The sequence below is a fragment of the Drosophila miranda genome, chromosome 3 (assembly GCF_003369915.1).
Source record: "Drosophila miranda strain MSH22 chromosome 3, D.miranda_PacBio2.1, whole genome shotgun sequence".
NCBI lineage: Eukaryota > Metazoa > Arthropoda > Insecta > Diptera > Drosophilidae > Drosophila > Drosophila miranda.
In genome coordinates this window covers 12156170-12176575 of record NC_046676.1, presented here as the reverse complement: position 1 = coordinate 12176575, position 20406 = coordinate 12156170, and the positions used below count along the sequence as shown (strand labels likewise).

The 20406-nt window shown below is 36.3% G+C and overlaps 3 protein-coding genes across 3 annotated transcripts; all 3 read left to right on the top strand.

The window, feature by feature from the left end:
* The first annotated feature begins 2941 nt into the window (after positions 1–2941).
* On the top strand, positions 2942–4187 carry LOC117188477. The gene is made up of 2 exons (XM_033392396.1): positions 2942–3183; positions 3255–4187. The coding sequence occupies exons 1-2, from the start codon at positions 3015–3017 to the stop codon at positions 3713–3715; spliced, it is 630 nt and encodes a 209-aa protein (XP_033248287.1). The 5' UTR covers positions 2942–3014; the 3' UTR covers positions 3716–4187.
* A 3708-nt stretch (positions 4188–7895) lies between these two features.
* On the top strand, positions 7896–14705 carry LOC117188324. The gene is made up of 3 exons (XM_033391980.1): positions 7896–8131; positions 8203–8416; positions 14011–14705. Exons 1-3 carry the CDS (start codon positions 7963–7965, stop codon positions 14123–14125), a joined length of 498 nt encoding a protein of 165 aa, XP_033247871.1. The 5' UTR covers positions 7896–7962; the 3' UTR covers positions 14126–14705.
* Positions 14706–18548: 3843 nt separating this feature from the next.
* LOC117188475 lies at positions 18549–19777 on the top strand. The gene is made up of 2 exons (XM_033392395.1): positions 18549–18790; positions 18862–19777. The coding sequence occupies exons 1-2, from the start codon at positions 18622–18624 to the stop codon at positions 19320–19322; spliced, it is 630 nt and encodes a 209-aa protein (XP_033248286.1). The 5' UTR covers positions 18549–18621; the 3' UTR covers positions 19323–19777.
* Positions 19778–20406: the final 629 nt, after the last annotated feature.

The window sequence follows — 20406 nt, the reverse complement described above, 5'->3', positions numbered from 1 at the left end:
AAAAATTAATAAATAGCCTTTAAAAACGTGTTCTGGAAACTTTCTTGCTATATTAATAATGAATCAATCTATGCAAAAAAAATTATTTCATATAAATCGGTAAGTTGGTTCAAAAGATATAGCGGTTTGACTTTTGAAAATTGTTGAACCTATTCAGTTGAGCGGCACTGTATGTATTTACGTATACATTGTATGTAGTTACATATATGAACATTCTTAAGGTATATCCTCTATTTATAAAGTCGAGAACCGACGGCGTTTACATAATTTTTATAATTTATAATCAAACTGTTTAAAATAAGGAAATAAATGTGTAATTATATTATTGTTATATTTTATATTTTGTGGTATAAATCAAACAAATAACAGCTTTTATTTCATTTCCCGCGCCCTAGTGTACCATACCCCCACCCCCTGCCCATTCTTCATTTATTTTGTGGCGGTAGGTCAGCTCATCAAAAGACCCAAGACAAGAACCAAACTCAAATTTCAGTTCTAGCGGCCAGCAATACTAAACACACACACGCAAAGTACGTGAGAATGCATGTGCACCCACCCATACACTAAAACATGCTGGTGGCAAAACAGAACCAGACCTGAGAGAGTTCAAAAAATCTGAAAAAGCATACAATCACATATTTTTGTCGAAACATATTGCGTGTGTACTAACAAATGCAAAGATGTTCTCTCTGCGCTCTCTCTCTCATGATGACGTCACTCTGGGGTACTGAACGCGCTAGCCAGTGTGTGACGCTTTCGTTGTATGAACTGGCACATCTCTATACTGTATGGTTAGTGATAACATGCAACGCATGCGAGGTAAAATCCACCCCGTTCGCTCAATACACCTTGAAGACAAAATCGGCTTTTTTACTTCAAGGTATATTGTCTTCATATGCGAGGTGAGGTTCGTACGAACATTGCAATTTGCCTGTTGTACATACACCTTTCTTTAGCCCATTCATGAACTAAGTAAACCGATGAAAAAACGAACTTACCCCTTTTAGCCCCATCAATTTAAACAGGCAAACAACTTGAGTAAAACCGCGAAAATGATAATGTTACTTAGTTCTTCTTGTAGATCCACCCTATCCTTCTTCTTTATTTACAAAAAAACGCCGAAAGTAAAAAAAAGACAGGTGAAAGATACAACTGAAAGGCGCTAAACTTATATTTAACCCCCTCTTTTTAAATAGGTGAACAGCTTAAGTAAACCTGTGGAAATAATTATGTTTTTAAGTTCTTCTTATGGATCCATCCTCTCCATCCTCTTTACTACAAAAAACAACGATAGAAAAAAAACGGGTAAAATATACATGTATTTTAATACATGATCGGAAATCATATTTCCGATTTTGATATTTGACCCTCAGCCCTTAACATATGATTTTATCCGATTGATGAATCGACTTTCTATAACATTGGGTAATTTCAGTGGCTCCATTTTATTTCATTTTCCTCTATGTAGGGTATGTGTATTGTATATTCCATCAGCATCAAGGTAATTTCAAGTATTCTGTTAAAGAGTAAAAGCGTTAAAAGCGATACCATCGATGCCAGCTGTTAGTTAACAGTGGAAAACCTTGAAAACACGATAAAGCAGAGAACAGGAAAGGGCAAAAGGGGACTTCCCCCTACCGTTGAACAACTCTCTGCCTTTACAAGTACAAAGGTCAGTATGAATTCTTTGAAAGGTCCAATTAAAGTGTCGCCCTTCTAATACTCATCCACAATATCTTATCTTATCAATTCTTATAGGTTTATTGATATCTCATATTATCGTTTGAAATCACATCTACTTCCTTAGTAGTAACCTATTGCTACACATACAGTAGAGCATCAAGTAAAGTACCTTATGCTACATTTGCATATTATTTATTTTTGTATACGCAGGGCTCAAACAGCCAGAAAATTCAATGTTCGAGTCGACATACATATGTATGTATGTACATACATATGTATGTCTGTCTCAGAGACTATAAGAGCTAAAGCTCGTTCCGCCCCCCAAAGGGCGAAATCTATGCATCAACAACTTTGAAGATTCGAGAAAACTGAGAGCGCAGAATCCTAGAGAACTGCCATATCTACCGGATTGCCGACTCTGGATTAGATGGGATCATTTTTATAGCCAGAAAGATCACATGAAACTGGACTACGCCCACCACGCGCTTACTCATTCTCTCCCTCTCTCTCTTTCTCTCTTTCTCACACACACTTCCAGTGACTGCAGTGACTCCTCTTAATGGTTTGTTGCTGTATACAATGCTTTATATAACAATATGTACATACATACATACATATGTACATATATGTTCATAACTTCTTATTAGTTTGGAGTTTGTCTGCACTTACATATTCTGCTATAATAGGCATTTTTTGTATGTCTACATACATGTACATATACATATGTACATATACCCTAATTTTTCTAAAGTATTTTCAAGTTACTTAAATACTGTCGTTGACTTCATCTCCTGTTTTTTTTTTTTAACTATTTCGAACACCAAGAATGTCCTACATGACATTTTGTTAAAAACATCTCATCAATTTTATAAGATTTCCTTTCTTAAGGGTATTTCTTTTTTAACATTAACATGCTCTCCTAATTGTTAACTAACAGCTGGCATCGATGGTATTCCTACCTTATTATCTATTATTTGTAATATTATTTGTAATGAAATCAAGAAAATAAACGATATATTAAAGATTAACAGTAGATATTTCAATTACAAATTGCTTGGCCACCTCCATTTGTGGTACAGTTCGGTGTATAATTCCACCGTAACTCATTCCATATATAATTCAGTTTGTTCACTTGTATATACCCTCATTATTTGAAAGAGTACTTTTACTGACTGTTAGCTGTGAGTTAACAGTGAGAACAGAGAACATTAATTTTAAAAAGGGACTTTCCGTCATCTTTCATTCGGTTTCCAGCCTTTTCTGCGAGCAGTCGATGTGACTTGTGACTTGATTCTTGCTTCTGTTCTCCGACGTTAAATCTATAATTAATCATGAACTTTCACCAAGCACTGGACCGTATTTTGCAAAAATTGCTTGATGACGAGGGTCAGCGCTCCAAGTACACAGAGGATGCTGTAGAAAACCAAAACCATGTGATTGAGAAGCTAAAGTTGGCAGACGATAATTTTCGTAAGGCATTTGATGGCCTAAGTCTTGGAGGTAGGTTATGGGGCTAGCGGAAACCTTTCTGAGTTTGGTAAGCCAAATGAGTATTCATTGCTTTCTTTTAGGGAGCTACTTGGATAGGGTGAAGTTGAATACTCCTGATGAATTTGATTTGCATATGAAGCTGAAATTTCCATTCCTAATCATCCCGACGAATAACGAGAAGGGATTCGTATTCTTGCGTGCACATGTCTACAATCATCCTATCGTAGACGGCAATTACATAAATCGAAAGAATCTTCAAGTTTGGTTAAGAAAAGCTTTCGATGAGGTGTTCAAATCAAATGTAAAAGTTCGTTGGGCTACGGATGTGCCCACACCATTGAAGCTGAGGGGAAGAAGCGGACCATATAGTTCGATTTTGTGCCAGCATTCGAGTTCGCTGGGGCTCAGTGGCCGCTTTCCACTTACAGCAAACACCAAAATTTACGTAGTTTCCCATGGTTCGCTGTACCGCAACGGAAACCTGGATCAAGTGACGAGAAAATCTTTATCGTATGTGCCCCGCATTGGGAACGCGAGATAACGCAGAATTTGTATAACTTCAAAAATGTGCTGCGCCTGATGAAGGGATTGCGCGACGCTCACAAGACCGATTTTCCCCATCTATCAAGCTATATGATGAAAACTGTCTTGCTGCATGAACTGGGAAATGTTAGCTGGACAATGGATTTGCCAAACCTCTTTATTAAGATGTGGAACTGTTTGGTAGTTTGTCTACAAAATGGAAAACTGGAATTCTATTGGGCGGCAGGACTTAACATTTTTGATCGTATGCAGCCTGACCAGCTCAAAAAATGTCGCGAATCAGCTGAGTACCTATTGGCGAAACTTCAGAAAATTAGATCAAGTGACTCCGGTCAAATGCTCGCTGAACTTTTCCAGGTGTAATAAGTTTTGTAATCAAGCTGATTCTTACTTATGTATTTTCTCCAATGGTAAATCTAGAATTAATCATGAGTTTTGCCCTAGAACGGCAGAAAATTTTCTATAAATTGTATGCTTTCATTTCCTTTTTTTTATTGTAACGCTTTGAACAGACGAGAAAAAAAGTTCGTATATTTCAAATAAATTCATATATTCACAGGAAATGCTTGTGTTCTGTTTTTTTCAAGGAAAGTTGAGAGTACGGGCTTCTAATGGTGCTTTTAGCATTTGAAAATCAGTTAATGGATACCCAGAATTGGCTAAGGAGAATTTGTAAGCTCAGCAAAAATGAAAATTATTGCTTACGAGCATTTGCAGACTTAAAAAACGAGTACAGGCTTTCATCTCTTTTAAAAGCTGTTATTTGTCTGATTTATACCACAAAATATAAAATATTACAATAATATAATTACACATTTATTTCCTTATTTTAAACAGGTTTATTATAAATTATAAAAATTATGCAAACGCCGTCGGTTCTCGACTTTTTTGTTTATTATAACTAAAACAATGATGTATCTAAATATACAATATAAGAAAAAATATATATATACTTAAATAAATATGCATAAATATAAATGGAATTGGTTTTACATATATTTCAAATCAATTGTCAATCGCGCTCTTTCCGACGGGAATCTGCAAAGCAAAAATTTAGATGCCGGTCGCACCTTGAATACTCTCATGGACAATACCCATAAATTTTCTAATTCAATTATAAAGACAACATTAAGACAACAGTAATTTTGAAAACACTCATGCAATATACGAATGTAATAAACTTTAATATTTATGTACATATGTATGTACATAAGATATTTTATATATACAGTATATACAAGAATATTTCAAAACTTCGCCCCGCCCACTTCCGCCCCCACAAAGGACGAAAATCTGTGGCATCCACAATTTTAAAGATACGAGAAAACCAAAAACGCAGAATCATAGATAACGACCATATCTATCCGATTGCTGAATCTGGATCAGATCATATAATTGTTATAGCCAAAAGGAACAAATCAATTTGCACTGGCTACGCAGCGCGCGACGTCACGCTCAGACTGATTTTCTGTCTCTCTTTGTCGTGTCGTTTAATATTAGCGGCGTCTGCCGAAGGAGAGCCATACTGACTTAGTATCGGGTATAACTGTAGAGTTGCGGTGTCCGCAGCAACTCACAACGTTCCCCCTCGTTTGTAATGTTTTTGAAAAAATTAATAAATAGCCTTTAAAAACGTGTTCTGGAAACTTTCTTGCTATATTAATAATGAATCAATCTATGCAAAAAAAATTATTTCATATAAATCGGTAAGTTGGTTCAAAAGATATAGCGGTTTGACTTTTGAAAATTGTTGAACCTATTCAGTTGAGCGGCACTGTATGTATTTACGTATACATTGTATGTAGTTACATATATGAACATTCTTAAGGTATATCCTCTATTTATAAAGTCGAGAACCGACGGCGTTTACATAATTTTTATAATTTATAATCAAACTGTTTAAAATAAGGAAATAAATGTGTAATTATATTATTGTTATATTTTATATTTTGTGGTATAAATCAAACAAATAACAGCTTTTATTTCATTTCCCGCGCCCTAGTGTACCATACCCCCACCCCCTGCCCATTCTTCATTTATTTTGTGGCGGTAGGTCAGCTCATCAAAAGACCCAAGACAAGAACCAAACTCAAATTTCAGTTCTAGCGGCCAGCAATACTAAACACACACACGCAAAGTACGTGAGAATGCATGTGCACCCACCCATACACTAAAACATGCTGGTGGCAAAACAGAACCAGACCTGAGAGAGTTCAAAAAATCTGAAAAAGCATACAATCACATATTTTTGTCGAAACATATTGCGTGTGTACTAACAAATGCAAAGATGTTCTCTCTGCGCTCTCTCTCTCATGATGACGTCACTCTGGGGTACTGAACGCGCTAGCCAGTGTGTGACGCTTTCGTTGTATGAACTGGCACATCTCTATACTGTATGGTTAGTGATAACATGCAACGCATGCGAGGTAAAATCCACCCCGTTCGCTCAATACACCTTGAAGACAAAATCGGCTTTTTTATTTCAAGGTATATTGTCTTCACATGCGAGGTGAGGTTCGTACGAACATTGCAATTTGCCTGTTGAACATACACCTTTCTTTAGCCCATTCATGAACTAAGTAAACCGATGAAAAAACGAACTTACCCCTTTTAGCCCCATCAATTTAAACAGGCAAACAACTTGAGTAAAACCGCGAAAATGATAATGTTACTTAGTTCTTCTTGTAGATCCACCCTATCCTTCTTCTTTATTTACAAAAAAACGCCGAAAGTAAAAAAAAGACAGGTGAAAGATACAACTGAAAGGCGCTAAACTTATATTTAACCCCCTCTTTTTAAATAGGTGAACAGCTTAAGTAAACCTGTGGAAATAATTATGTTTTTAAGTTCTTCTTATGGATCCATCCTCTCCATCCTCTTTACTACAAAAAACAACGATAGAAAAAAAACGGGTAAAATATACATGTATTTTAATACATGATCGGAAATCATATTTCCGATTTTGATATTTGACCCTCAGCCCTTAACATATGATTTTATCCGATTGATGAATCGACTTTCTATAACATTGGGTAATTTCAGTGGCTCCATTTTATTTCATTTTCCTCTATGTAGGGTATGTGTATTGTATATTCCATCAGCATCAAGGTAATTTCAAGTATTCTGTTAAAGAGTAAAAGCGTTAAAAGCGATACCATCGATGCCAGCTGTTAGTTAACAGTGGAAAACCTTGAAAACACGATAAAGCAGAGAACAGGAAAGGGCAAAAGGGGACTTCCCCCTACCGTTGAACAACTCTCTGCCTTTACAAGTACAAAGGTCAGTATGAATTCTTTGAAAGGTCCAATTAAAGTGTCGCCCTTCTAATACTCATCCACAATATCTTATCTTATCAATTCTTATAGGTTTATTGATATCTCATATTATCGTTTGAAATCACATCTACTTCCTTAGTAGTAACCTATTGCTACACATACAGTAGAGCATCAAGTAAAGTACCTTATGCTACATTTGCATATTATTTATTTTTGTATACGCAGGGCTCAAACAGCCAGAAAATTCAATGTTCGAGTCGACATACATATGTATGTATGTATGGAGTTTGTCTGCACTTACATATTCTGCTATAATAGGCATTTTTTGTATGTCTACATACATGTACATATACATATGTACATATGTACATATACCCTAATTTTTCTAAAGTATTTTCAAGTTACTTAAATACTGTCGTTGACTTCATCTCCTGTTTTTTTTTTTAACTATTTCGAACACCAAGAATGTCCTACATGACATTTTGTTAAAAACATCTCATCAATTTTATAAGATTTCCTTTCTTAAGGGTATTTCTTTTTTAACATTAACATGCTCTCCTAATTGTTAACTAACAGCTGGCATCGATGGTATTCCTACCTTATTATCTATTATTTGTAATATTATTTGTAATGAAATCAAGAAAATAAACGATATATTAAAGATTAACAGTAGATATTTCAATTACAAATTGCTTGGCCACCTCCATTTGTGGTACAGTTCGGTGTATAATTCCACCGTAACTCATTCCATATATAATTCAGTTTGTTCACTTGTATATACCCTCATTATTTGAAAGAGTACTTTTACTGACTGTTAGCTGTGAGTTAACAGTGAGAACAGAGAACATTAATTTTAAAAAGGGACTTTCCGTCATCTTTCATTCGGTTTCCAGCCTTTTCTGCGAGCAGTCGATGTGACTTGTGACTTGATTCTTGCTTCTGTTCTCCGACGTTAAATCTATAATTAATCATGAACTTTCACCAAGCACTGGACCGTATTTTGCAAAAATTGCTTGATGACGAGGGTCAGCGCTCCAAGTACACAGAGGATGCTGTAGAAAACCAAAACCATGTGATTGAGAAGCTAAAGTTGGCAGACGATAATTTTCGTAAGGCATTTGATGGCCTAAGTCTTGGAGGTAGGTTATGGGGCTAGCGGAAACCTTTCTGAGTTTGGTAAGCCAAATGAGTATTCATTGCTTTCTTTTAGGGAGCTACTTGGATAGGGTGAAGTTGAATACTCCTGATGAATTTGATTTGCATATGAAGCTGAAATTTCCATTCCTAATCATCCCGACGAATAACGAGAAGGGATTCGTATTCTTGCGTGCACATGTCTACAATCATCCTATCGTAGACGGCAATTACATAAATCGAAAGAATCTTCAAGTTTGGTTAAGAAAAGCTTTCGATGAGGTGTTCAAATCAAATGTAAAAGTTCGTTGGGCTACGGATGTGCCCACACCATTGAAGCTGAGGGGAAGAAGCGGACCATATAGTTCGATTTTGTGCCAGCATTCGAGTTCGCTGGGGCTCAGTGGCCGCTTTCCACTTACAGCAAACACCAAAATTTACGTAGTTTCCCATGGTTCGCTGTACCGCAACGGAAACCTGGATCAAGTGACGAGAAAATCTTTATCGTATGTGCCCCGCATTGGGAACGCGAGATAACGCAGAATTTGTATAACTTCAAAAATGTGCTGCGCCTGATGAAGGGATTGCGCGACGCTCACAAGACCGATTTTCCCCATCTATCAAGCTATATGATGAAAACTGTCTTGCTGCATGAACTGGGAAATGTTAGCTGGACAATGGATTTGCCAAACCTCTTTATTAAGATGTGGAACTGTTTGGTAGTTTGTCTACAAAATGGAAAACTGGAATTCTATTGGGCGGCAGGACTTAACATTTTTGATCGTATGCAGCCTGACCAGCTCAAAAAATGTCGCGAATCAGCTGAGTACCTATTGGCGAAACTTCAGAAAATTAGATCAAGTGACTCCGGTCAAATGCTCGCTGAACTTTTCCAGGTGTAATAAGTTTTGTAATCAAGCTGATTCTTACTTATGTATTTTCTCCAATGGCAAATCTAGAATTAATCATGAGTTTTGCCGTAGAACGGCAGAAAATTTTCTATAAATTGTATGCTTTCATTTCCTATTTTTTATTGTAACGCTTTGAACAGACGAGAAAAAAAGTTCGTATTTTTCAAATAAATTCATATATTCACAGGAAATGCTTGTGTTCTGTTTTTTTCAAGGAAAGTTGAGAGTACGGGCTTCTAATGGTGCTTTTAGCATTTGAAAATCAGTTAATGGATACCCAGAATTGGCTAAGGAGAATTTGTAAGCTCAGCAAAAATGAAAATTATTGCTTACGAGCATTTGCAGACTTAAAAAACGAGTACAGGCTTTCAGATCTTTTTCTATTCGAACTTGCACATTGAAAAGAGATCTTTCTTTTTCTATTCGTGAAATAGAGAGAGAGAGAGATAGTTAGAGAGTGTGCCCCCAAAGTATATTAACACGAGGTGAGGCGTGTTTAGTATTGCTGGCCGCTAGAACTGAAATTTGAGTTTGGTTCTTGTTTTGGGTCTTTTGATGGACTGACCTACCGCCACAAAATAAATGAAGAATGGGCAGGGGGTGGGGGTATGGTACACTAGGGCGCGGGAAATGAAATAAAAGCTGTTATTTGTTTGATTTATACCACAAAATATAAAATATTACAATAATATAATTACACATTTATTTCCTTATTTTAAACAGGTTTATTATAAATTATAAAAATTATGCAAACGCCGTCGGTTCTCGACTTTTTTGTTTATTATAACTAAAACAATGATGTATCTAAATATACAATATAAGAAAAAATATATATATACTTAAATAAATATGCATAAATATAAATTGAATTGGTTTTACATATATTTCAAATCAATTGTCAATCGCGCTCTTTCCGACGGGAATCTGCAAAGCAAAAATTTAGATGCCGGTCGCACCTTGAATACTCTCATGGACAATACCCATAAATTTTCTAATTCAATTATAAAGACAACATTAAGACAACAGTAATTTTGAAAACACTCATGCAATATACGAATGTAATAAACTTTAATATTTATGTACATATGTATGTACATAAGATATTTTATATATACAGTATATACAAGAATATTTCAAAACTTCGCCCCGCCCACTTCCGCCCCCACAAAGGACGAAAATCTGTGGCATCCACAATTTTAAAGATACGAGAAAACCAAAAACGCAGAATCATAGATAACGACCATATCTATCCGATTGCTGAATCTGGATCAGATCATATAATTGTTATAGCCAAAAGGAACAAATCAATTTGCACTGGCTACGCAGCGCGCGACGTCACGCTCAGACTGATTTTCTGTCTCTCTTTGTCGTGTCGTTTAATATTAGCGGCGTCTGCCGAAGGAGAGCCATACTGACTTAGTATCGGGTATAACTGTAGAGTTGCGGTGTCCGCAGCAACTCACAACGTTCCCCCTCGTTTGTAATGTTTTTGAAAAAATTAATAAATAGCCTTTAAAAACGTGTTCTGGAAACTTTCTTGCTATATTAATAATGAATCAATCTATGCAAAAAAAATTATTTCATATAAATCGGTAAGTTGGTTCAAAAGATATAGCGGTTTGACTTTTGAAAATTGTTGAACCTATTCAGTTGAGCGGCACTGTATGTATTTACGTATACATTGTATGTAGTTACATATATGAACATTCTTAAGGTATATCCTCTATTTATAAAGTCGAGAACCGACGGCGTTTACATAATTTTTATAATTTATAATCAAACTGTTTAAAATAAGGAAATAAATGTGTAATTATATTATTGTTATATTTTATATTTTGTGGTATAAATCAAACAAATAACAGCTTTTATTTCATTTCCCGCGCCCTAGTGTACCATACCCCCACCCCCTGCCCATTCTTCATTTATTTTGTGGCGGTAGGTCAGCTCATCAAAAGACCCAAGACAAGAACCAAACTCAAATTTCAGTTCTAGCGGCCAGCAATACTAAACACACACACGCAAAGTACGTGAGAATGCATGTGCACCCACCCATACACTAAAACATGCTGGTGGCAAAACAGAACCAGACCTGAGAGAGTTCAAAAAATCTGAAAAAGCATACAATCACATATTTTTGTCGAAACATATTGCGTGTGTACTAACAAATGCAAAGATGTTCTCTCTGCGCTCTCTCTCTCATGATGACGTCACTCTGGGGTACTGAACGCGCTAGCCAGTGTGTGACGCTTTCGTTGTATGAACTGGCACATCTCTATACTGTATGGTTAGTGATAACATGCAACGCATGCGAGGTAAAATCCACCCCGTTCGCTCAATACACCTTGAAGACAAAATCGGCTTTTTTATTTCAAGGTATATTGTCTTCACATGCGAGGTGAGGTTCGTACGAACATTGCAATTTGCCTGTTGAACATACACCTTTCTTTAGCCCATTCATGAACTAAGTAAACCGATGAAAAAACGAACTTACCCCTTTTAGCCCCATCAATTTAAACAGGCAAACAACTTGAGTAAAACCGCGAAAATGATAATGTTACTTAGTTCTTCTTGTAGATCCACCCTATCCTTCTTCTTTATTTACAAAAAAACGCCGAAAGTAAAAAAAAGACAGGTGAAAGATACAACTGAAAGGCGCTAAACTTATATTTAACCCCCTCTTTTTAAATAGGTGAACAGCTTAAGTAAACCTGTGGAAATAATTATGTTTTTAAGTTCTTCTTATGGATCCATCCTCTCCATCCTCTTTACTACAAAAAACAACGATAGAAAAAAAACGGGTAAAATATACATGTATTTTAATACATGATCGGAAATCATATTTCCGATTTTGATATTTGACCCTCAGCCCTTAACATATGATTTTATCCGATTGATGAATCGACTTTCTATAACATTGGGTAATTTCAGTGGCTCCATTTTATTTCATTTTCCTCTATGTAGGGTATGTGTATTGTATATTCCATCAGCATCAAGGTAATTTCAAGTATTCTGTTAAAGAGTAAAAGCGTTAAAAGCGATACCATCGATGCCAGCTGTTAGTTAACAGTGGAAAACCTTGAAAACACGATAAAGCAGAGAACAGGAAAGGGCAAAAGGGGACTTCCCCCTACCGTTGAACAACTCTCTGCCTTTACAAGTACAAAGGTCAGTATGAATTCTTTGAAAGGTCCAATTAAAGTGTCGCCCTTCTAATACTCATCCACAATATCTTATCTTATCAATTCTTATAGGTTTATTGATATCTCATATTATCGTTTGAAATCACATCTACTTCCTTAGTAGTAACCTATTGCTACACATACAGTAGAGCATCAAGTAAAGTACCTTATGCTACATTTGCATATTATTTATTTTTGTATACGCAGGGCTCAAACAGCCAGAAAATTCAATGTTCGAGTCGACATACATATGTATGTATGTACATACATATGTATGTCTGTCTCAGAGACTATAAGAGCTAAAGCTCGTTCCGCCCCCCAAAGGGCGAAATCTATGCATCAACAACTTTGAAGATTCGAGAAAACTGAGAGCGCAGAATCCTAGAGAACTGCCATATCTACCGGATTGCCGACATTGGATTAGATGGGATCATTTTTATAGCCAGAAAGATCACATGAAACTGGACTACGCCCACCACGCGCTTACTCATTCTCTCCCTCTCTCTCGTTCTCTCTTTCTCACACACACTTCCAGTGACTGCAGTGACTCCTCTTAATGGTTTGTTGCTGTATACAATGCTTTATATAACAATATGTACATACATACATACATATGTACATATATGTGTATAACTTCTTATTAGTTTGGAGTTTGTCTGCACTTACATATTCTGCTATAATAGGCATTTTTTGTATGTCTACATACATGTACATATACATATGTACATATGTACATATACCCTAATTTTTCTAAAGTATTTTCAAGTTACTTAAATACTGTCGTTGACTTCATCTCCTGTTTTTTTTTTTAACTATTTCGAACACCAAGAATGTCCTACATGACATTTTGTTAAAAACATCTCATCAATTTTATAAGATTTCCTTTCTTAAGGGTATTTCTTTTTTAACATTAACATGCTCTCCTAATTGTTAACTAACAGCTGGCATCGATGGTATTCCTACCTTATTATCTATTATTTGTAATATTATTTGTAATGAAATCAAGAAAATAAACGATATATTAAAGATTAACAGTAGATATTTCAATTACAAATTGCTTGGCCACCTCCATTTGTGGTAAAATTCGGTGTATAATCCCACCGTAACTCATTCCATATATAATTCAGTTTGTTCACTTGTATACCCTCATTATTTGAAAGAGTACTTTTACTGACTGTTAGCTGTTAGTTAACAGTGAGAACAGAGAACATTAATTTTAAAAAGGGACTTTCCGTCATCTTTCATTCGGTTTCCAGCCTTTTCTGCGAGCAGTCGATGTGACTTGTAACTTGTGACTTGATTCTTGCTTCTGTTCTCCGACGTTAATTCTATAATTAATCATGAATTTTCACCAAGCACTGGACCGTATTTTGCAAAAATTGCTTGATGACGAGGGTCAGCGCTCCAAGTACACAGAGGATGCTGTAGAAATCCAAAACCATGTGATTGAGAAGCTAAAGTTGGCAGACGATAATTTTCGTAAGGCTTTTGATGGCCTAAGTCTTGGAGGTAGGTTATGGGGCTAGCGGAAACCTTTCTGAGTTTTGTAAGCCAAATGAGTATTCATTGCTTTCTTTTAGGGAGCTACTTGGATAGGGTGAAGTTGAATACTCCTGATGAATTTGATTTGCATATGAAGCTGAAATTTCCATTCCTAATCATCCCGACGAATAACAAGAAGGGATTCGTATTCTTGCGTGCACATGTCTACAATCATCCTATCGTAGACGGCAATTACATAAATCGAAAGAATCTTCAAGTTTGGTTAAGAAAAGCTTTCGATGAGGTGTTCAAATCAAATGTAAAAGTTCGTTGCAAGTCTGGAGAGGTATATGACGTAATGTACACGTCCAAGGGCTACGGATGTGCCCACACCATTGAAGCTGAGGGGAAGAAGCGGACCATATAGTTCGATTTTGTGCCAGCATTCGAGTTCGCTGGGGCTCAGTGGCCGCTTTCCACTTACAGCAAACACCAAAATTTACGTAGTTTCCCATGGTTCGCTGTACCGCAACGGAAACCTGGATCAAGTGACGAGAAAATCTTTATCGTATGTGCCCCGCATTGGGAACGCGAGATAACGCAGAATTTGTATAACTTCAAAAATGTGCTGCGCCTGATGAAGGGATTGCGCGACGCTCACAAGACCGATTTTCCCCATCTATCAAGCTATATGATGAAAACTGTCTTGCTGCATGAACTGGGAAATGTTAGCTGGACAATGGATTTGCCAAACCTCTTTATTAAGATGTGGAACTGTTTGGTAGTTTGTCTACAAAATGGAAAACTGGAATTCTATTGGGCGGCAGGACTTAACATTTTTGATCGTATGCAGCCTGACCAGCTCAAAAAATGTCGCGAATCAGCTGAGTACCTATTGGCGAAACTTCAGAAAATTAGATCAAGTGACTCCGGTCAAATGCTCGCTGAACTTTTCCAGGTGTAATAAGTTTTGTAATCAAGCTGATTCTTACTTATGTATTTTCTCCAATGGCAAATCTAGAATTAATCATGAGTTTTGCCGTAGAACGGCAGAAAATTTTCTATAAATTGTATGCTTTCATTTCCTATTTTTTATTGTAACGCTTTGAACAGACGAGAAAAAAAGTTCGTATTTTTCAAATAAATTCATATATTCACAGGAAATGCTTGTGTTCTGTTTTTTTCAAGGAAAGTTGAGAGTACGGGCTTCTAATGGTGCTTTTAGCATTTGAAAATCAGTTAATGGATACCCAGAATTGGCTAAGGAGAATTTGTAAGCTCAGCAAAAATGAAAATTATTGCTTACGAGCATTTGCAGACTTAAAAAACGAGTACAGGCTTTCAGATCTTTTTCTATTCGAACTTGCACATTGAAAAGAGATCTTTCTTTTTCTATTCGTGAAATAGAGAGAGAGAGAGATAGTTAGAGAGTGTGCCCCCAAAGTATATTAACACGAGGTGAGGCGTGTTTAGTATTGCTGGCCGCTAGAACTGAAATTTGAGTTTGGTTCTTGTTTTGGGTCTTTTGATGGACTGACCTACCGCCACAAAATAAATGAAGAATGGGCAGGGGGTGGGGGTATGGTACACTAGGGCGCGGGAAATGAAATAAAAGCTGTTATTTGTTTGATTTATACCACAAAATATAAAATATTACAATAATATAATTACACATTTATTTCCTTATTTTAAACAGGTTTATTATAAATTATAAAAATTATGCAAACGCCGTCGGTTCTCGACTTTTTTGTTTATTATAACTAAAACAATGATGTATCTAAATATACAATATAAGAAAAAATATATATATATATACTTAAATAAATATGCATAAATATAAATGGAATTGGTTTTACATATATTTCAAATCAATTGTCAATCGCGCTCTTTCCGACGGGAATCTGCAAAGCAAAAATTTAGATGCCGGTCGCACCTTGAATACTCTCATGGACAATACCCATAAATTTTCTAATTCAATTATAAAGACAACATTAAGACAACAGTAATTTTGAAAACACTCATGCAATATACGAATGTAATAAACTTTAATATTTATGTACATATGTATGTATACAAGAATATTTCAAAACTTCGCCCCGCCCACTTCCGCCCCCACAAAGGACGAAAATCTGTGGCATCCACAATTTTAAAGATACGAGAAAACCAAAAACGCAGAATCATAGATAACGACCATATCTATCCGATTGCTGAATCTGGATCAGATCATATAATTGTTATAGCCAAAAGGAACAAATCAATTTGCACTGGCTACGCAGCGCGCGACGTCACGCTCAGACTGATTTTCTGTCTCTCTCGCACGCACTCTTTGTCGTGTCGTTTAATATTAGCGGCGTCTGCCGAAGGAGAGCCATACTGACTTAGTATCGGGTATAACTGTAGAGTTGCGGTGTCCGCAGCAACTCACAACGTTCCCCCTCGTTTGTAATGTTTTTGAAAAAATTAATAAATAGCCTTTAAAAACGTGTTCTGGAAACTTTCTTGCTATATTAATAATGAATCAATCTATGCAAAAAAAATTATTTCATATAAATCGGTAAGTTGGTTCAAAAGATATAGCGGTTTGACTTTTGAAAATTGTTGAACCTATTCAGTTGAGCGGCACTGTATGTATTTACGTATACATTGTATGTAGTTACATATATGAACATTCTTAAGGTATATCCTCTATTTATAAAGTCGAGAACCGACGGCGTTTACATAATTTTTATAATTTATAATCAAACTGTTTAAAATAAGGAAATAAATGTGTAATTATATTATTGTTATATTTTATATTTTGTGGTATAAATCAAACAAATAACAGCTTTTATTTCATTTCCCGCGCCCTAGTGTACCATACCCCCACCCCCTGCCCATTCTTCATTTATTTTGTGGCGGTAGGTCAGCTCATCAAAAGACCCAAGACAAGAACCAAACTCAAATTTCAGTTCTAGCGGCCAGCAATACTAAACACACACACGCAAAGTACGTGAGAATGCATGTGCACCCACCCATACACTAAAACATGCTGGTGGCAAAACAGAACCAGACCTGAGAGAGTTCAAAAAATCTGAAAAAGCATACAATCACATATTTTTGTCGAAACATATTGCGTGTGTACTAACAAATGCAAAGATGTTCTCTCTGCGCTCTCTCTCTCATGATGACGTCACTCTGGGGTACTGAACGCGCTAGCCAGTGTGTGACGCTTTCGTTGTATGAACTGGCACATCTCTATACTGTATGGTTAGTGATAACATGCAACGCATGCGAGGTAAAATCCACCCCGTTCGCTCAATACACCTTGAAGACAAAATCGGCTTTTTTACTTCAAGGTATATTGTCTTCACATGCGAGGTGAGGTTCGTACGAACATTGCAATTTGCCTGTTGAACATACACCTTTCTTTAGCCCATTCATGAACTAAGTAAACCGATGAAAAAACGAACTTACCCCTTTTAGCCCCATCAATTTAAACAGGCAAACAACTTGAGTAAAACCGCGAAAATGATAATGTTACTTAGTTCTTCTTGTAGATCCACCCTATCCTTCTTCTTTATTTACAAAAAAACGCCGAAAGTAAAAAAAAGACAGGTGAAAGATACAACTGAAAGGCGCTAAACTTATATTTAACCCCCTCTTTTTAAATAGGTGAACAGCTTAAGTAAACCTGTGGAAATAATTATGTTTTTAAGTTCTTCTTATGGATCCATCCTCTCCATCCTCTTTACTACAAAAAACAACGATAGAAAAAAAACGGGTAAAATATACATGTATTTTAATACATGATCGGAAATCATATTTCCGATTTTGATATTTGACCCTCAGCCCTTAACATATGATTTTATCCGATTGATGAATCGACTTTCTATAACATTGGGTAATTTCAGTGGCTCCATTTTATTTCATTTTCCTCTATGTAGGGTATGTGTATTGTATATTCCATCAGCATCAAGGTAATTTCAAGTATTCTGTTAAAGAGTAAAAGCGTTAAAAGCGATAGATGGGATCATTTTTATAGCCAGAAAGATCACATGAAACTGGACTACGCCCACCACGCGCTTACTCATTCTCTCCCTCTCTCTCTTTCTCTCTTTCTCACACACACTTCCAGTGACTGCAGTGACTCCTCTTAATGGTTTGTTGCTGTATACAATGCTTTATATAACAATATGTACATACATACATACATATGTACATATATGTGTATAACTTCTTATTAGTTTGGAGTTTGTCTGCACTTACATATTCTGCTATAATAGGCATTTTTTGTATGTCTACATACATGTACATATACATATGTACATATGTACATATGTACATATACCCTAATTTTTCTAAAGTATTTTCAAGTTACTTAAATACTGTCGTTGACTTCATCTCCTGTTTTTTTTTTTTAACTATTTCGAACACCAAGAATGTCCTACATGACATTTTGTTAAAAACATCTCATCAATTTTATAAGATTTCCTTTCTTAAGGGTATTTCTTTTTTAACATTAACATGCTCTCCTAATTGTTAACTAACAGCTGGCATCGATGGTATTCCTACCTTATTATCTATTATTTGTAATATTATTTGTAATGAAATCAAGAAAATAAACGATATATTAAAGATTAACAGTAGATATTTCAATTACAAATTGCTTGGCCACCTCCATTTGTGGTACAATTCGGTGTATAATTCCACCGTAACTCATTCCATATATAATTCAGTTTGTTCACTTGTATATACCCTCATTATTTGAAAGAGTACTTTTACTGACTGTTAGCTGTGAGTTAACAGTGAGAACAGAGAACATTAATTTTAAAAAGGGACTTTCCGTCATCTTTCATTCGGTTTCCAGCCTTTTCTGCGAGCAGTCGATGTGACTTGTGACTTGATTCTTGCTTCTGTTCTCCGACGTTAAATCTATAATTAATCATGAACTTTCACCAAGCACTGGACCGTATTTTGCAAAAATTGCTTGATGACGAGGGTCAGCGCTCCAAGTACACAGAGGATGCTGTAGAAAACCAAAACCATGTGATTGAGAAGCTAAAGTTGGCAGACGATAATTTTCGTAAGGCATTTGATGGCCTAAGTCTTGGAGGTAGGTTATGGGGCTAGCGGAAACCTTTCTGAGTTTGGTAAGCCAAATGAGTATTCATTGCTTTCTTTTAGGGAGCTACTTGGATAGGGTGAAGTTGAATACTCCTGATGAATTTGATTTGCATATGAAGCTGAAATTTCCATTCCTAATCATCCCGACGAATAACGAGAAGGGATTCGTATTCTTGCGTGCACATGTCTACAATCATCCTATCGTAGACGGCAATTACATAAATCGAAAGAATCTTCAAGTTTGGTTAAGAAAAGCTTTCGATGAGGTGTTCAAATCAAATGTAAAAGTTCGTTGGGCTACGGATGTGCCCACACCATTGAAGCTGAGGGGAAGAAGCGGACCATATAGTTCGATTTTGTGCCAGCATTCGAGTTCGCTGGGGCTCAGTGGCCGCTTTCCACTTACAGCAAACACCAAAATTTACGTAGTTTCCCATGGTTCGCTGTACCGCAACGGAAACCTGGATCAAGTGACGAGAAAATCTTTATCGTATGTGCCCCGCATTGGGAACGCGAGATAACGCAGAATTTGTATAACTTCAAAAATGTGCTGCGCCTGATGAAGGGATTGCGCGACGCTCACAAGACCGATTTTCCCCATCTATCAAGCTATATGATGAAAACTGTCTTGCTGCATGAACTGGGAAATGTTAGCTGGACAATGGATTTGCCAAACCTCTTTATTAAGATGTGGAACTGTTTGGTAGTTTGTCTACAAAATGGAAAACTGGAATTCTATTGGGCGGCAGGACTTAACATTTTTGATCGTATGCAGCCTGACCAGCTCAAAAAATGTCGCGAATCAGCTGAGTACCTATTGGCGAAACTTCAGAAAATTAGATCAAGTGACTCCGGTCAAATGCTCGCTGAACTTTTCCAGGTGTAATAAGTTTTGTAATCAAGCTGATTCTTACTTATGTATTTTCTCCAATGGTAAATCTAGAATTAATCATGAGTTTTGCCCTAGAACGGCAGAAAATGTTCTATAAATTGTATGCTTTCATTTCCTATTTTTTATTGTAACGCTTTGAACAGACGAGAAAAAAAGTTCGTATTTTGAAATAAATTCATATATTCACAGGAAATGCTTGTGTTCTGTTTTTTTCAAGGAAAGTTGAGAGTACGGGCTTCTAATGGTGCTTTTAGCATTTGAAAATCAGTTAATGGATACCCAGAATTGGCTAAGGAGAATTTGTAAGCTCAGCAAAAATAAAAATTATTGCTTACGAGCATTTGCAGACTTAAAAAACGAGTACAGGCTTTCAGATCTTTTTCTATTCGAACTTGCACATTGAAAAGAGATCTTTCTTTTTCTATTCGTGAAATAGAGAGAGAGAGAGATAGTTAGAGAGTGTGCCCCCAAAGTATATTAACACGAGGTGAGGCGTGTTTAGCATTGCTGGCCGCTAGAACTGAAATTTGAGTTTGGTTCTTGTCTTGGGTCTTTTGATGGACTGACCTACCGCCACAAAATAAATGAAGAATGGGCAGGGGGTGGGGGTATGGTACACTAGGGCGCGGGAAATGAAATAAAAGCTGTTATTTGTCTGATTTATACCACAAAATATAAAATATTACAATAATATAATTACACATTTATTTCCT